At 41.1% G+C, this 14,746-nt stretch overlaps 1 protein-coding gene across 1 annotated transcript; it reads left to right on the top strand.

Moving 5' to 3' along the window:
- Positions 1–421: 421 nt before the first annotated feature.
- Positions 422–4,788, top strand: hmgb1a (high mobility group box 1a). Its single transcript, XM_070844284.1, has 5 exons — positions 422–506; positions 2,835–2,995; positions 3,309–3,457; positions 3,641–3,815; positions 3,919–4,788. The coding sequence occupies exons 2-5, from the start codon at positions 2,849–2,851 to the stop codon at positions 4,069–4,071; spliced, it is 624 nt and encodes a 207-aa protein (XP_070700385.1). The 5' UTR covers positions 422–506; positions 2,835–2,848; the 3' UTR covers positions 4,072–4,788.
- The last annotated feature ends 9,958 nt before the right edge of the window (positions 4,789–14,746 follow it).

Consider the following 14,746-nt stretch of genomic DNA (forward strand, 5'->3'; position numbering starts at 1 on the left):
TCAAAGTCATAATTTGCAAATAAGCTCACGTGTATTGAGGAGAATGCACAATGGAGGTGGCTTATGAAGAGGAGGACAGCCCGTCCAGTGCCATCGCACAACAGTTTGCAGCCGCCTCGTCCGCCGGCTGCAAGCGCTCCACGTAGTCTCATTCATTTAAACTTGCCTACTGTACACTGAGCTCAACGTAGTGAATTCAATACTATGGCAAACACACTACACTACTACCAGCTCCGGCATGCTTACACGGAAATGTTTTTGTATCCACGCGCCTCACAAAACTTCAGTGACGTTTCACAAAAGGCAGCCAATGGGAGCTCTTCTTCTATTAGGACAATGAAAAGCCTCCGGCCAATCAGAGCGGCGGCAGACTGGGCGCCAGCCAATGGCGTGCGAGCCCCGCCGAGAGTAATGTTAGAGAGCCGAGGAGTGAAGACACTGCGTATCGCCTGTGTTCCCTCACACACAGCCATTGCAGAGCGTTGAGATCCAGCGAGAGTCCCTCGGTAAGTATCACACACGAAAATATTAAGTGTTCCTAACGATGAGAATGACGATAACATTTATAAATATCTTACTTGTGCGTTTGCTGTGGTCGAGTGTGAATCGTCTTGGTACTTGCAAATGATTTTATAGCTTCTAACCGTCAAAAAAAACAACAAAAAATAGCCGGTAAGCAGGTACCGTTACATTGCCCTGCCTGGGAGTGTGGACCAGACGCTCTGTGGAGGAAAAAAAAAAGAAGAAATGAAAATTAACCTTGAGTGAATTCGACGAAATTCGGTGATTTCGTCAAATACGAATAATTTTGTATATTACTGTCGTGTCATTTTCACAAAATGGAGTCGAATCACACGGTAGTTATCGCGTAAAAATTCAGGAATGTCTAGCGGACAACACGGTTAGCGACAATGGTAGGAGACTCGCTGTTAGCTAGCCATTGGCATTGCAGTGCACTGCGAAGCTGAACGCCTGTCATGAGAAGAGTGCGGGTTTCGATATGAACATTAAAATTTATAAAAACATGAGAAAAAGAAAGAAGGGCTCGGGGTGCACACGCTCATTTGTTTGTTTGGCTCAAATCGGCCGAGAAGACGGTGAAAAAATTACCTCACGATCTGCGCTTTACTGTAATGGCTGACTGTATTCGCATAGGAGGCAAGGCAGCGAGGCAAATGGGAAGCCAGCGACAGAGGCGCAGTTCACTTCAACTTTTTCTAACCGTGTTTTCTCGAGAAACAAACCCGTAACTATAAGATGCGACGACGGCAAAATAAAATTCAACCTTTCGTGATTCCAACGACACCCCTGTGAGATTTTTCCCATGCTCGCAAAGGGTTTAAATCCGGGGTTGAAATGAAGTGGTCGCCGCGGTCGCTCTGCCCTCTATTGCATGCAGTGCAATGGCTGTGCGCTGACACAAAGAGAAGGAGCCATATTCTCCATGTTAGTGGATGAAGACGAGCGGCCATTAGGAGCTCATAGAAACCAAGTCAGTAGCACAGCCCGCTCATAGACACAGTGCAGACCCAATGTACTACTATACAAACCGGCTAGTGCAATAGGAATCAATCGGGGAAATATTTTGTCAAGAACGCCGGCTTTTTAGACATATTTGTCGTGTTGCAAAGCGAACTGGGAGGCGGGAGGAGACATTTGAGGGGGACTTTCTTTCATGAAGAAGGCATTCTCACAAAATGGAAGAAGAAATATTGCCGTCGTTGTTGACCTCCTTTTCCTCAACGAAAGCCTATGCGCCATTACTACTTCGGTCGACGCAGCTTAACTGGGAGTTACAGTAGCATTTTAATAGGAAAATGTGACGGGAATTTTATCAGTTTTAAAGAGATTAAACGTGGATGCTGAATTATTTCCAGAATAAGAGAAAAGAAAGACAAGTAGGAGAGGAGTGTTAAATCACACAAAGCTGCAGTTTTAAGTGTCTATTTTCAATAAATACGTCTTTATGTGTAATTTGTGTCCTTTTTGTGTCAAAGTTATTTGGCTGCTGAAAACACGAGCATGAATGAAATAGGGGGTTTCCTGAAGGCCTGTTCTTATTGCAGATGAGGTTTATGGGTATTTTTCTCCAAAAAACACGAGCGTTTTTTTTTTGTTTTTTGTTTAGTCAGAAGACAAGTCTACTGTTATAGTCCCACAGAGGGCTATGGTTTATGTTATGCAGTTGCACTTTTTTTGAACTTTTGCAGTTTCGTGTGAGATTGATCGCTGCGTCGCTGCCAGAGGGAAGAAAATAACATTTTTGGATGTTTTTATGTGTTTTTCCGTGTTGAATCCGTAGCGATGTGTTTTTAAACCACCAGAATGGGAGTTGACCACGGTCCAGTGAGTTTTATGTAAAGGCCACAGTGCAGATTGCATCAATAAATAAAGTCATTTTGATCGCATTAGCTCCGTCTGTGCTGGGTGGCTTTATTTTAGCGGACTGCGTGAATGGGTCCTAACTTAGTGCAGTTTGACAGCAGCGAGGGCGGGTCACCTAAGTAGTGCTATTAATACTAGTGGTCAATGAAGGGAAATAAAAGCCGTGCGCATTGTGTAGTACGAGGAGCATGGCAGACGAGAAAACATGCATCCTATCTGCCCTAATTTAATAATTATTGACTTAATTTACTTAATTAATTCATAATGATAAAAAATTATAAAAAAAAAAAAAAAAACAGAAACAACTAAAGATGATCAGATTTCTTGTATGATGTTTATTAATTTCTTGGGTCGTAGAATTTGGGCCATTTATCACAACAGTAAAATAAATACAACCTTGAATTCCTATGCAGTTGCACAGCTAATCTATACTTGAAACATGTTTTTAGATATTGCCGCCAGGATGGGGAAAGATCCAACCAAGCCAAGGGGCAAGATGTCCTCCTATGCCTATTTTGTCCAGACCTGCCGGGAGGAGCACAAGAAGAAACATCCCGAGGCTTCGGTTAACTTTGCCGAGTTCTCCAAGAAGTGCTCTGAGCGATGGAAGGTAGGAGAAGATGGATGGATGGGTGATCTTTTAAACGTGTAGCTTTGTTTCTTAAATTCCAACTTTTGATCCTGGGAGTGGACTATACGACACTCTACATAAGTGTACATCAAGGTAATTCAGGTACAGGGTGTTGATGGATAATTTTAGGGCTCTTGACTGCACTTGTGCTCAGATGCCCCTCATTGCGCAACAAGATAATGCAACACCATCCCAAATGTAGGGAATCTGAGGAAAAAGGAATACGCTGACTACTTTTATACAAAGGCAGTTGCCACAGACAGTACAATCAACAACTTACCTCTGTTTTCAGACAATGTCTGCCAAGGAGAAGGGCAAATTTGAGGACCTGGCCAGGCAGGATAAGGCGCGCTATGAGAGGGAGATGATGAACTATGTTCCAGTCAGGGGAGGCAAGAAGAAGAAGAAGTACAAGGACCCCAATGCCCCCAAGAGACCCCCGTAAGTACTGCAAGTCATCACTCAGTGATTATATAGCCTCTTGCAGTAGAAAAAGCTTCTGTATGCAGAACAAAACAAATGTGAATCAAGGGCAGCTGACTCATGTTGTAAAGACACAATATGAAGCATGTTATGTTGTGTCAATGATGAGCTCATTCTTTTTCTTTGTTTTCTTTTTTCTAGATCTGCCTTCTTCATCTTTTGCTCAGAGTTCCGCCCTAAGGTGAAAGGTGAGAGCCCTGGTCTGTCCATTGGAGACGTTGCCAAGAGGCTGGGTGAGATGTGGAACGGCACCACCTCAGAGGACAAGCAGCCCTACGAGAAGAAGGCTGCTAAACTGAAGGAGAAGTATGAGAAGGTAAGGAAGTCGTACTCTGTTAATTCTCCCTGGTGAGTTTTAATTACAAATGACTGGTGGGGTCTCAACACTAGTTCAATATATCTTCATTCCTCCATCGCAGGATGTGGCAGCATATCGCGCCAAGAGCAAAACAGGCGGCAGTGCACCAGGAAAAGCCCCAGCCAAGGCAGAGAAGAAGGACGATGACGATGATGATGAGGACGACGATGACGAGGAGGAGGAGGAAGACTATGATGATGATGATGATGAGTAGAGGGCGAGCGACATATATAGTGGTCATTTTCTTGTTTATAAAGCATTTAACCCCCTTGTACACACTTCACTTACTGAAAGAAAATGCGTTAGTATCCAAGGGGTAAAAAAAAAACAACAAAAAAGGCTGTGTATATCAGTTGTTTTTATGCTGTACAGTTTTTTTCTCCTTTTTGTATAGTTAACACTACACAAGTGTCGTGTCTGTATCTTTCTGCCAGTCTTATTTTTTTCAGTGATAGTTCCTAGACCACTATCCTGCCTGGTACAGTGTAAAGGGGTGGGCTTACAGTATTTACCCTAGCTAGAGGTGCACAGCACATAAAAAAACGTTCTGAGTTAGATCTGAGTGTTTCTTCTCTTTTTTTTTTTTCTTTTTTTTTCCTTTTCCTGTGTGTTTTTATTTTAAATGTCATGTTATCAGAATTGACGTATCACAGTTTTACTGATCTTTATGTACCACTGTAATCGCAAAAATAAGAAAAAAACGCCTTGTTTATTGTTGAAATTTAAATTGCTTCGGATGTCAATAAACATTTTTTTTTTTTAATAAATCTTTGTTTTCTGTGTAATATGTCTTGTCTGGAAGACTCGTAAGCTAAGGAGTGGGACAAGCAGCAGCTCTATCAATATTAATAAATTGTTTTCTGCGCTGGAATATGAACATTAATAAAAACAATGCTACTGACAAACAATTAAAACCTACTACATGATTAAATATCCTGTGACAGTCTGTTTCTGCCTGCATATTAACAGCTATGACTGAGACTACTGTGCTCAGTAAATGTCTAAGAGTCATTAATTTTTCTTTCCAGAGGTGAGTCTTGTGTTAACTTGCATTGCAGCCTACGCCGTAACATAAAATTGAGTTGACATTATGATGCTGGGAGACAATTAAATAGAGCAAAGAAACATCTAATGACCCAGGCCTTGATAAGCCATTCCTATGACTCATTACCAAAACTGTTTATGTATCGTGTGTATTTTAGCCTACTGTGGTTGTGTGCAAACGAGCCGTTTGTTGCAGCTCTGTGCTCTTCTGGAGGTGCATTGAAAGTTGTAGCATTCTTGTCTGCACTGCATGCCAACATGCATCACTGACTGTTCCTGTTTTATTTAGATACAGCTGCTTCATCTCTCATACTCTCTAGGTCCCATCCAGGGTAAAAAAAAAAAAAAACACCATTTATATAAGAAGGATTATGTGCTTTGAAAACCCAGTGACATAAGAATATGGCATGTGTGTACAAACCAATGCAATCCAGCCTTAAAAGGCACACACACATACTTTACATTGTGGTGTAAACAACACAGCTTCCCCCCCCATGGGAGAGAGCTTATTCAGACGGGGGTTACCAACCGTCAGCCTGAGCACACACAAGCACTCATAGAAATGAGCTGAGTGGCACAGGCACGTTTCTGATCTGTGCTGCACATTACGAGGATGCGTCTGCGTCTGTGCGGTGTATCTCTGCAGCCTCTGCACTCTTGTCAGCCTTGGCCTACTGAGCTGGGCCTTGGTATCAAGTAGGCTGGATGACAGGCACACGCAGGGCAGCAGCTGACCTCTGCACTGCTCTGATAAAGCCCAGACAGGCCCTGAAGGTGACACAGCCTCCTGCTATCCCTGATCACTCTTCACACTTAACTGATGCTGCCTCTGTTTCCTGTTACATTTGGATCCAGTGGATGGTGGCAGCCATGGTTGAGATGTCCTAACCCCCCCCCCCCCAACCTTGAGTCATATCATGGATGTATCGTCTACTACATCTGCTATTGTTCCTGAAAAACAGGAAAGCTAACTTGTGGCAGCCCTATACAATCACCAAAACACGTGACAGCTGCAAGCTGCTGTCACTGCTGATTATTATTTCCCTCTGTTTCTGTGTGCAATATGCAATGTGGGCTGCTTACAGTTAAGAGCAGATTGAGGGACGCAGTTAGAGTGATGAATGTTTACCCTCACATCCCCTGAATTGGCCAACAGATTGTACTTTTCATATTGCGGTGGATCATGCTGGTGAGAGGCGTAGAAGGGGGAAACTATGCTGAAACAGTTGCGGTGCCTCGTGGCTGCACTCAGCTGTTGATCAGTGTCTGTATGGGCCTGTGCAGGCCAGAAGTGCGCATACAGTATAGCAGGCTTAGCTACACAGCGCCACTGCCGGCTCCAAAGCCTGTTAATCCCAGCCACCTGGTGTCCACTGTGCGCCCTGCGTCCCATCAGCGGTCTCCGGGCGACACTTAGTGGTCACAGTGCTGCAACTGCATCAAAGCAGGTGATAAAACCATCAGCAGAGGTGTTTCCAAATCGCAGCCAATTTTAGTCCATTTTAAGCTCAATAATAGGTTAGTGGTAAGTAAGTAAGTGGTGGAAGAAGGGTTGAGATATTTTACCTACTTCCCAGGTGCAGGGTCTCACTATTGTGCTGTCCTATGCACTGGTTATAGTTATAGTTTTGACCTTTTCAAACTTTACTTAAGCAAAAGTTAATACCACACTATACATATAACAATGCTTAAAAAGTAAAAGTGCTGTTTTCATTGTTCCACCACAATAAGAGCACAGAAATATTACCAGCTGACTGTACTTAGAGTATCAAAAGTACTCTGAGAGGCAGAGTCAGAGTGTTATATGAAATGATCAGACTGTTATAGATGCATTGATGTGTCTAATGGTGTCGCAGTTAGAAGTCGAGTTTCATATACTTATATGCCATTGGGTAGCTCAATAATATATTTTTCAGATTTGAAAAATATAAATATAAAACAATAAAATCTTAATCTGCAAAGTAACTATGGCTGTGCTACATATGCTTGTACATACATGATACTTGTAATGGAGTAAAAAGCTATATCTTTCACTCTGAAATGAAATGTAGCAGAGATATAAAGTACTGTGCAATATAAAGAACTCAAGTATGGAACATGTATGTGTCAAAACGTAAATGTGAAAATACAAATTGCATCAAGTAAAACACAAGACAAACTCTGTGTTTTAATGTAAATGAGACTCAAAAGAGAGTGGGAGAATTGGGGCTAGAATTCTTATAATTTGCAGCTCTGCTCAACACTGATCAAAAGAACTAAAATATGAAGATTTAGCTAAAGGTGAGATAGACAAAGTCAAGGCAGGCAGGGCAAAGTGTTGTCGGCTCGAGATTTATGTTGATACTTGAACATCTCTTTAAGTTTCAACATTAATCTCAATTATACGAGAATGTTGATATTTGAAAAACTGAGAAACCACTGATTCAGCTGCACACCGGAGATCTCTTCAACAGGTTTTTATCAGTGCTCATGAATCCTCAGATGCCCCATCTTTGTTTTATCACCACCTGGAGGTAAATGTGAACTTTACAGGTCACACCAGCAGTAACTTTCCTTATCTTGAACCACTAAAAGTATTATGTTTTCACTGTCCTTTAGCTTTAGTGGGCATTCATTTTATTTTTGTCAATAGAGAAATGCAATTATTCAGTCTTCCCACTGTCACCTCCTACACCACCAGCAACATTCCTAGGAACCAGGAAAAAGTGACCTAAGCTCGGGTTTATGAGATGATCTAAAGTTACTGAGTCAAAGGAAAATGCAATTGAACATTTCACTTAATTGAAGAAGAGCCTGATGCTGAATCAACATCAAATACACGTTTCTTAAAGCTTTCCATCCTCTATGGTTAAAGCAGAATTATCACACGTGTTCTGCATTAGTGCTCGTAGTGGTGGCTTGTTTTCTTCTGCTGTATGCCATCAAATGTAGCCATAGTTTTTTTGTTTGTGTGTTTTCTGGTGTCAGTACAGCACCTTTGCCACACATCAATCTAAGTTATCAGTAAGAAACCAAGGAGCAAAAAAAAACTTCATCCCCTTCATATTATCCAGAGACATTTGCTGCATTATCGTCGGCAGTATTAAAAGAGAAATAATTATATTCCCTGTTCCCGGCATCTATTCTTGCTGCACATTTGTGTTGAATCGATACTGTATTTTACAGATAAAGGAACTGAGATGAATGACAAATAAACATGCTGATAGGACACGTGCTAGCGTTTCCCAATGCAAATACACCATATTAGAGTTTAAGTTCATGCCCATGACCGAAATATTGTGCTGACAGTGTGCAGGAATTCAACTTCCCTTCACACTTGCTCAGCAGCCGTGCATTAGACGACACTAATTTGATCCAAAAAATGAGGAATGTGTCACTAAAACGCGCAGAGCCTCAATATGTAAGAGCAGGATATAGTCGGAGCACAGACCAGGGCACACTGATAATAGTTCTACTCAACAGCATATCTGTGGAAAGCAACTACTTCTCTCTGAGGCATTTTGCACAGCCAGGAGCCTGCAGCCAGCATGAGAAGCACATCATAACCCTGTACCTATCGACTTCGTGTTCACTGAAGTGAGCATATCAAGGCTCTGCAGACAGCTGGCAAAACGGTTTGATTAATTGCTTTTTTTTTTTCTGGATAGGAGAGGAGACGCCTCATAGGATTGTGATGCAGTGAGTTGTTTTCTTTCTGTTTATCTCTTTTTTCTTTTCTTTGGCAAGTCCTTGTTATAACATTGTCTGTTGTATTTCACAATATGTGTGCGCATGTATGAGTCTAGGACCAATGTGAAACAAAAACACAACACATTTTCCATGTTTTTAATATGTGGAAATGAGTATTTCACATAGAGTAAAGGCCCACACATTGACACAGAAGTAGAGGAGGACCTTACTAGTATACATTGTACTTGTACTTTGAATGTGATTCATTGGCTACACTACTGTACACTGGAATGGTGTCGTACACGCAGATGTTTAACATCGCTGAGGTCTGTGTGTGTGTTTGTGTGTCATCGGTATCTCCACTCTACCTCTGAAAGTCAACGTTATCCACAGTGAAGGGCCAATCAGGGGCATCTTCTCAGTACCAGCCCACCTCTGGACCAATCGTGTTAGGGCTGCTTCTCTCAGGCCTGGAGGATGAGGGGTCCACACTCCGTCTGAGCTGGCCGGGTTTCTGAAGAGACAACAGCTCTCGTTCGGAAGAGCCGATCATGAGGGGATTATTCTATGGGATGTACAGGCTGAGCTGAACCAAGCAGCCTTTTAAAAATGGTTCTCCACCATCATTTCACACAAGCTGTTCACTCTTATAAACCTCTTCCTCCACTGGGGGATGCTATTGCAAAGGACAAGGATGCCCCTTGTCAACCTCCACCTGACTTACCGCAGTCACAGCCCTTCTGTGATTTCTACAATCACAATATTACAGGAATTACAAATAGACATCAAGCATCCATTGATTACTGACCAAATTACATACAGCAAAATGTTGCAGGGTCATGATCACGTGTACAGAAAAGGTGTGAAGTCAAATACACAGACAGGATTCGAACAGTCCTTTTATTATATCTAGTTTTGTATGAACATTTTTGTCCTCAGTTTCTACAAGTTTCATAATTTTATTGAAAAAAAGCTCATCATTTATTAGATTTTTTCAGAAAATGGAAAGATGATGTTTGATTTGCTCATTTCTTTGATTCAGAGTTGACTCAAAACTAAGAACTGTGTGAATAAATGGAGATTTTTCTGAGTGGGAAACAAGTTTCTGCTCTTATCATGGGGAGGATAAGTAATTTGCGTGTGTGCATAAATGCTTGTCTGTACATGAAAGACAGCGGTACAGCATGTGTTTGGATGTTCTTGTGTTTCTAATTGGACAAAGGGTTGCAAAACGCTTGAGTAGGCGGCCGCACAAATGTTGAGTTCTTGTGCAATCAGGTTTGCCATCCTGCACTCATGGTTGTGTCCCATGAGTCATCTCACGCCTTTTTTTCTGTGTGTGTGTGTGTGTGTGTGTGTGTGTGTGTGCGTGTGGTTGTATGTGTTTTGAATGAGGCAGTATCGGTGTTTTGACAGTTATCACAGAAGTGTACGTGGTTGCGTCTCTTCGTGTACAAACTGTATGTGGACTCATAGCCGATATACAGGAGAAACAAGAGTGCAGTATTGACACAGAGAGAGAAAGACAGACGTAGGCAGAAAGACAAAGACAGTGACTGACATCATGTGGAACAGTGTTAACCATCTTCTGTTGCAGTACAGTCAGCTAAGATACAGGGAATCATGCTAGAAAACTTGGGGTCCAGATATTCTAAAACTTTTTATCAAATTGTTCAGGCAAGTAAATACGACTTACGATTAAAGATATTTTAAGTTGATTGATATTCATGGGATTTCTGTGATTAACAACTTTAGCTAAAAATGTGTCACTTGTCGTTTGAATGCCTTTTTTTTTTGCCATTGATGAGAGAAAGCTGGCTCGCATACCGAATGAATGATGAAGATGAATCAAATGTGTCTCATTCGGAATAAAAAAAAATGCAATGCTTTTATAAATAATTTGTTTTATTCTGTATTTCTTTATACATCAAATTTTGGTAATGCACCAGTTCTTCTGCCTGTGTTTATTAGTCCTTCTGACTCCACAACCAATCATCTTGGTTAAACTGTACCTACTTTTTATGTGTATATCTGTCCACTAGTTTATTATCTATTGTTTTATTGAAGTTCTGTTTCTGCTGTTCTTTTACTTTTGCTTACTAGCAGCTGTAACATTGCGAATTCCCCACCTGAGGGACTAATAAAGGAATATCTTATCTTGTTACCACTGGGGAATTAATTCAGCGCTTAAGCCCTCTCTATAGATCTAAGCCCTTACTCAGGTTGTATTAAGGAGCACGCGTCTTTAACCGCGAATGAATTCAACCTCATAATCACTCTCTAAGCCAGCAAGCCTCAGCAGACATGGAGAGAAAACTAGACCCGGACTGATAGGTTTAGACTTGTACAGAGAAAATAATTGTACTCCATATTCTTTTGAATTTGAGATTAAAATTTTGATGGCAGACACACAATAAAACGTTTGATAAAGCATCTAATAAAATGTTGAGCATGTCGAGCATTGCCTGCAGGATCAAGTGTGCACAGTACGGCCTTGTGCTTCATATCTGTCGAAGGAGCAAACAAATTGAAATATTTACTCACTGTGTGTTATTTGTAAAGGTTTTCAGGCATATGCCAAGAATATAAGTGACAACAAAGTTCAGCTGTGATGTTTTATCACTCCTGGTGATCATAAACACTGTGAGCATTGCCGTGTCAATTAGCACTGAAAAAAACACTAAAAAATAAGATGTGCTCTTAGCATCAGAGTTGATCTGCAATCAATACTTTTGTCAGTTACATTCTCCAGAGTCTCCCATCAGTTTGTGTATTGTGAGATTGTGCGCTGCTGCTTCATTATTCAGACAAACAAATCCAGCTCGAGATGGAACGGAAATGTCAAAGGAGTTTCTGAGAACTGTCTTAATTTAATATTGAGAAGAACCATAGAAGATTTCATTAAAAGAAAGATGTGGAAGAAGGGAAGGAGTTGGGGTAAGAAGGAGGCAAACAGGACGTGACTATAAGGAAGTATGGGTGTTGATGAGCAAAAAGTAAAAGAAGTATGAGCTTAATTAGCTTTGGTATGCTGCTGCAGCAGCAGTGAGTGGAGCATGTTGAGACTGGACAGGCTGAAAAAGGTCATCAGGTCTTTACATTATAGACTTGATTTACGCTGATTATACAGTAAGCACGAAGCCAATATGAAAAATGTGTCCCAGTTGGGAATTGCAAATGAGGCATTTCTGGTCAGCACTTCATATACACCAATTAAAGGCTTGGCCTGACTCTGTATGCCTTTCTACATTTAACAGACTGAACAAACACGCCATCATACGAACCAAAGCTAATGTTTTCATCTGTAGATAACTTTATCACTTCTCTCTAAGACAGCTGGCATTGGTTTGCACAGGCAGATAAAAACGTGAAAGTAATGAACACTCCATTTAGATTAGGCAGTTGGACCACTGACATCACAGTATAAAGCAGTAAGAAAATACTATGTCACTGTATTGGTTGAACAGTACGACTGAAACATTGCAAAGATTTTACAGACATTGAACGTGAATTAATTCAAATGCGTAATAATGACTCTGAACTACAGCATAATACGAAAGAGGCAAATCATTGTAACAAACCCACTCAAGGGCACTTGGAGAGCACAGACCACGTCAAGGCCAGAAGCCCAGTCCTCTGTGATATGCAAATCTGCACGTGCAGCCACTGGATCAGTCTAGCTATATTCCCCAAACTAGTGTCTAGTGTTTAGTGTTTTATGCATATAAAACAAGTTTTATATACATAAAAGACTGTTTTGCTGTACTACACCGTTCACTTCACCATAGACACTGGTGTTACAGTGGCTTGTTCTTGAATCAGATCTGGATCCGCTCCAGACTTTAATGGGTCCCACGCCCTTCCAAGAAGTTTCATGAAAATTGGGTCAGTAGTTTATCCATAATTCTGGTCCCAAACAAACACAAAAATGGCAACAGAAACGTAGCCTCCTTGGTAGAGGGAATTACAAGCTCTACAGCTCTGTGTAGCTTTGAAGCTTTTAGCTCATTATTTTGGTGTTGAGGCCCACATAGATAATGTAGCCTCACCACTCACTTCGATCAAAAAAGCCTTGATGAACACAAACAGCTGGTAGACAATTTGACATATCATAACACTAAAAGTGGACTTTGTCCTCAAGCGCTGCATGGAAAAATGCGGCTCCCTCATTCATTCCAATGGAGCCACTCCCTTGAACAGGGGTGCTGACATCAACCAGCAAGAATCAACGCACACAACCCTGCTTGATTATTTTGTAATGTGAGCAGTGTATTCATACTTCTTACTTGGTGATCCTTGCATTGAAAGATGAAATGATTGTCACGATGATAACTTTTCAGAGATGGATCTATTACTCAAATCAGCCCGGATCATATTTGATTGTTTCACCACAACATGAAAAAAACCCGTTTTATTTCTAATGACGCAGGGTCGTTTTCAGCCTGTCTTCATACCAGGTGATAGTTTGAACGTCTGCTGTACCTCTGAGCACAACCAGCATCTGTTAAGTTGCTCTTTAAAGATGCAGTAACTGTGTCACAGCGCCCCAGGGAAACCCAGCTTTCCTCCCAGCTCACTGAGGGTGTTTTGAAACTTAACACAGTTCACAGTTTAGTCTTAAAACCTCCAAAGTGAGCTGGGAATTAGGATTTGGGCACTCTCACAAAATCAAAGTCTACTTTGAAAGGGGTGTTATGAGTAAATACAACATGTGCCTGTGGGCGACTCTCATAAACAAATGTCTTCTGTGTCGGATTAGGACACAGATTTTTGGCACATTCATTAATGGAGTGGTTATCAGTTAAAATCATCATACTGATTAAACTTTACAGCTTGATTGGATATTAGCAAAAAGCCATTATTATTACAGTGCACACACACTGAGCAGCATAGATTCCCTAAAGGGGTGACTACAACAACATGAATACCTCAGTGATAAAGAAATCCAACAAAGCCATTGCAATACATGTTAACATTGTGAATCTTATAAGTTTTATATAATGTTAGAATTTATTCATCTTTTGATCCTGTATATTTGAAATCCCCCGTTTGGTTGCAATCTGTTGAACTGAACTTTACAGAGTAACATTCCACAATGTTTCACAGCTGAAACAATGATTTACAGCTGCTTGACCTTTTCCTTTATTTTCTGCCATTATTTTCATGCATCATGAGGAAGCGATCATCTAATCTCTCTACTAGCAGTAATTTCATTATTCCAACTTGAAAAAAAACTAGTTCCTCTGGTAAAACCCCTAAATCACTCATATAATTTAAGGCCATCAGTGCCTCATCAACCTTGTGTTCATGTGTGAGCGTGTGCGAGCGTGCACACACACACACACACACACACACATGCTTTGAATGAATTTCAGTTGATGGAAAGCAGGAAGTGAGGCACAGACAGCAGAGGGAACACACACACACACACACACACACACCCACACACACACACACACACACACACACACACACACACACACACAAAACCCTTCCCACAGACAACTGTCTTATTCAAGGGGTTTAATATAACTCATTATCTTGTCTGTATGTATTTAAGTATATTTTTTTATTGTAGTTCTATTACATTGTGTAGTGTACAACACATTTGTAACGGGAAGACTGAAAAATGAAAAATGTATGTACATGCATCAAATGGTAAAAGCTACACCTTATATAACAAGTTCATTTTTGCTGTGCATGTGTTTCTGTGCGGTGAAGTTTTTCAAAGTGTGAAATGCTGAATGGATTCAGGGGTTGGTTGACATACTGAATTCACCTTGCATCACCCTGCAGATTATATTCTTGTCACTGTAGGTGAGTCAGGCTTGGATCCGTTCAGCCCTCTCTCTTTTTCTGTCTGCGCTTTTTGGCTTTATGAACACTGGGTGTTAATGAACCTGCCATGTCCTGTCTGCGGAAAACAAAATCACCCAACAACACAGCGCTCGCCCGAGATGACTCAAAGCCTCTCATCACGGAGCAAACATCAATCTAGCGACCACCTGAAAAACAGTGTCTACCTGGGAAATGAGCCCAGCAAAAATCCCATTTAATCCCATGATATGTTTAGTAGAATAACACATGCTCATTGAGAGAAGACTGAATGAAGCAGATGACTTAGTTTTGTGGCTGTGAGCATCTTCTTTCTTTGTTGTATCACAAAGTTAAATGAC

The sequence above is a fragment of the Pempheris klunzingeri genome, chromosome 14 (assembly GCF_042242105.1).
Source record: "Pempheris klunzingeri isolate RE-2024b chromosome 14, fPemKlu1.hap1, whole genome shotgun sequence".
Classification (NCBI taxonomy): domain Eukaryota; kingdom Metazoa; phylum Chordata; class Actinopteri; order Acropomatiformes; family Pempheridae; genus Pempheris; species Pempheris klunzingeri.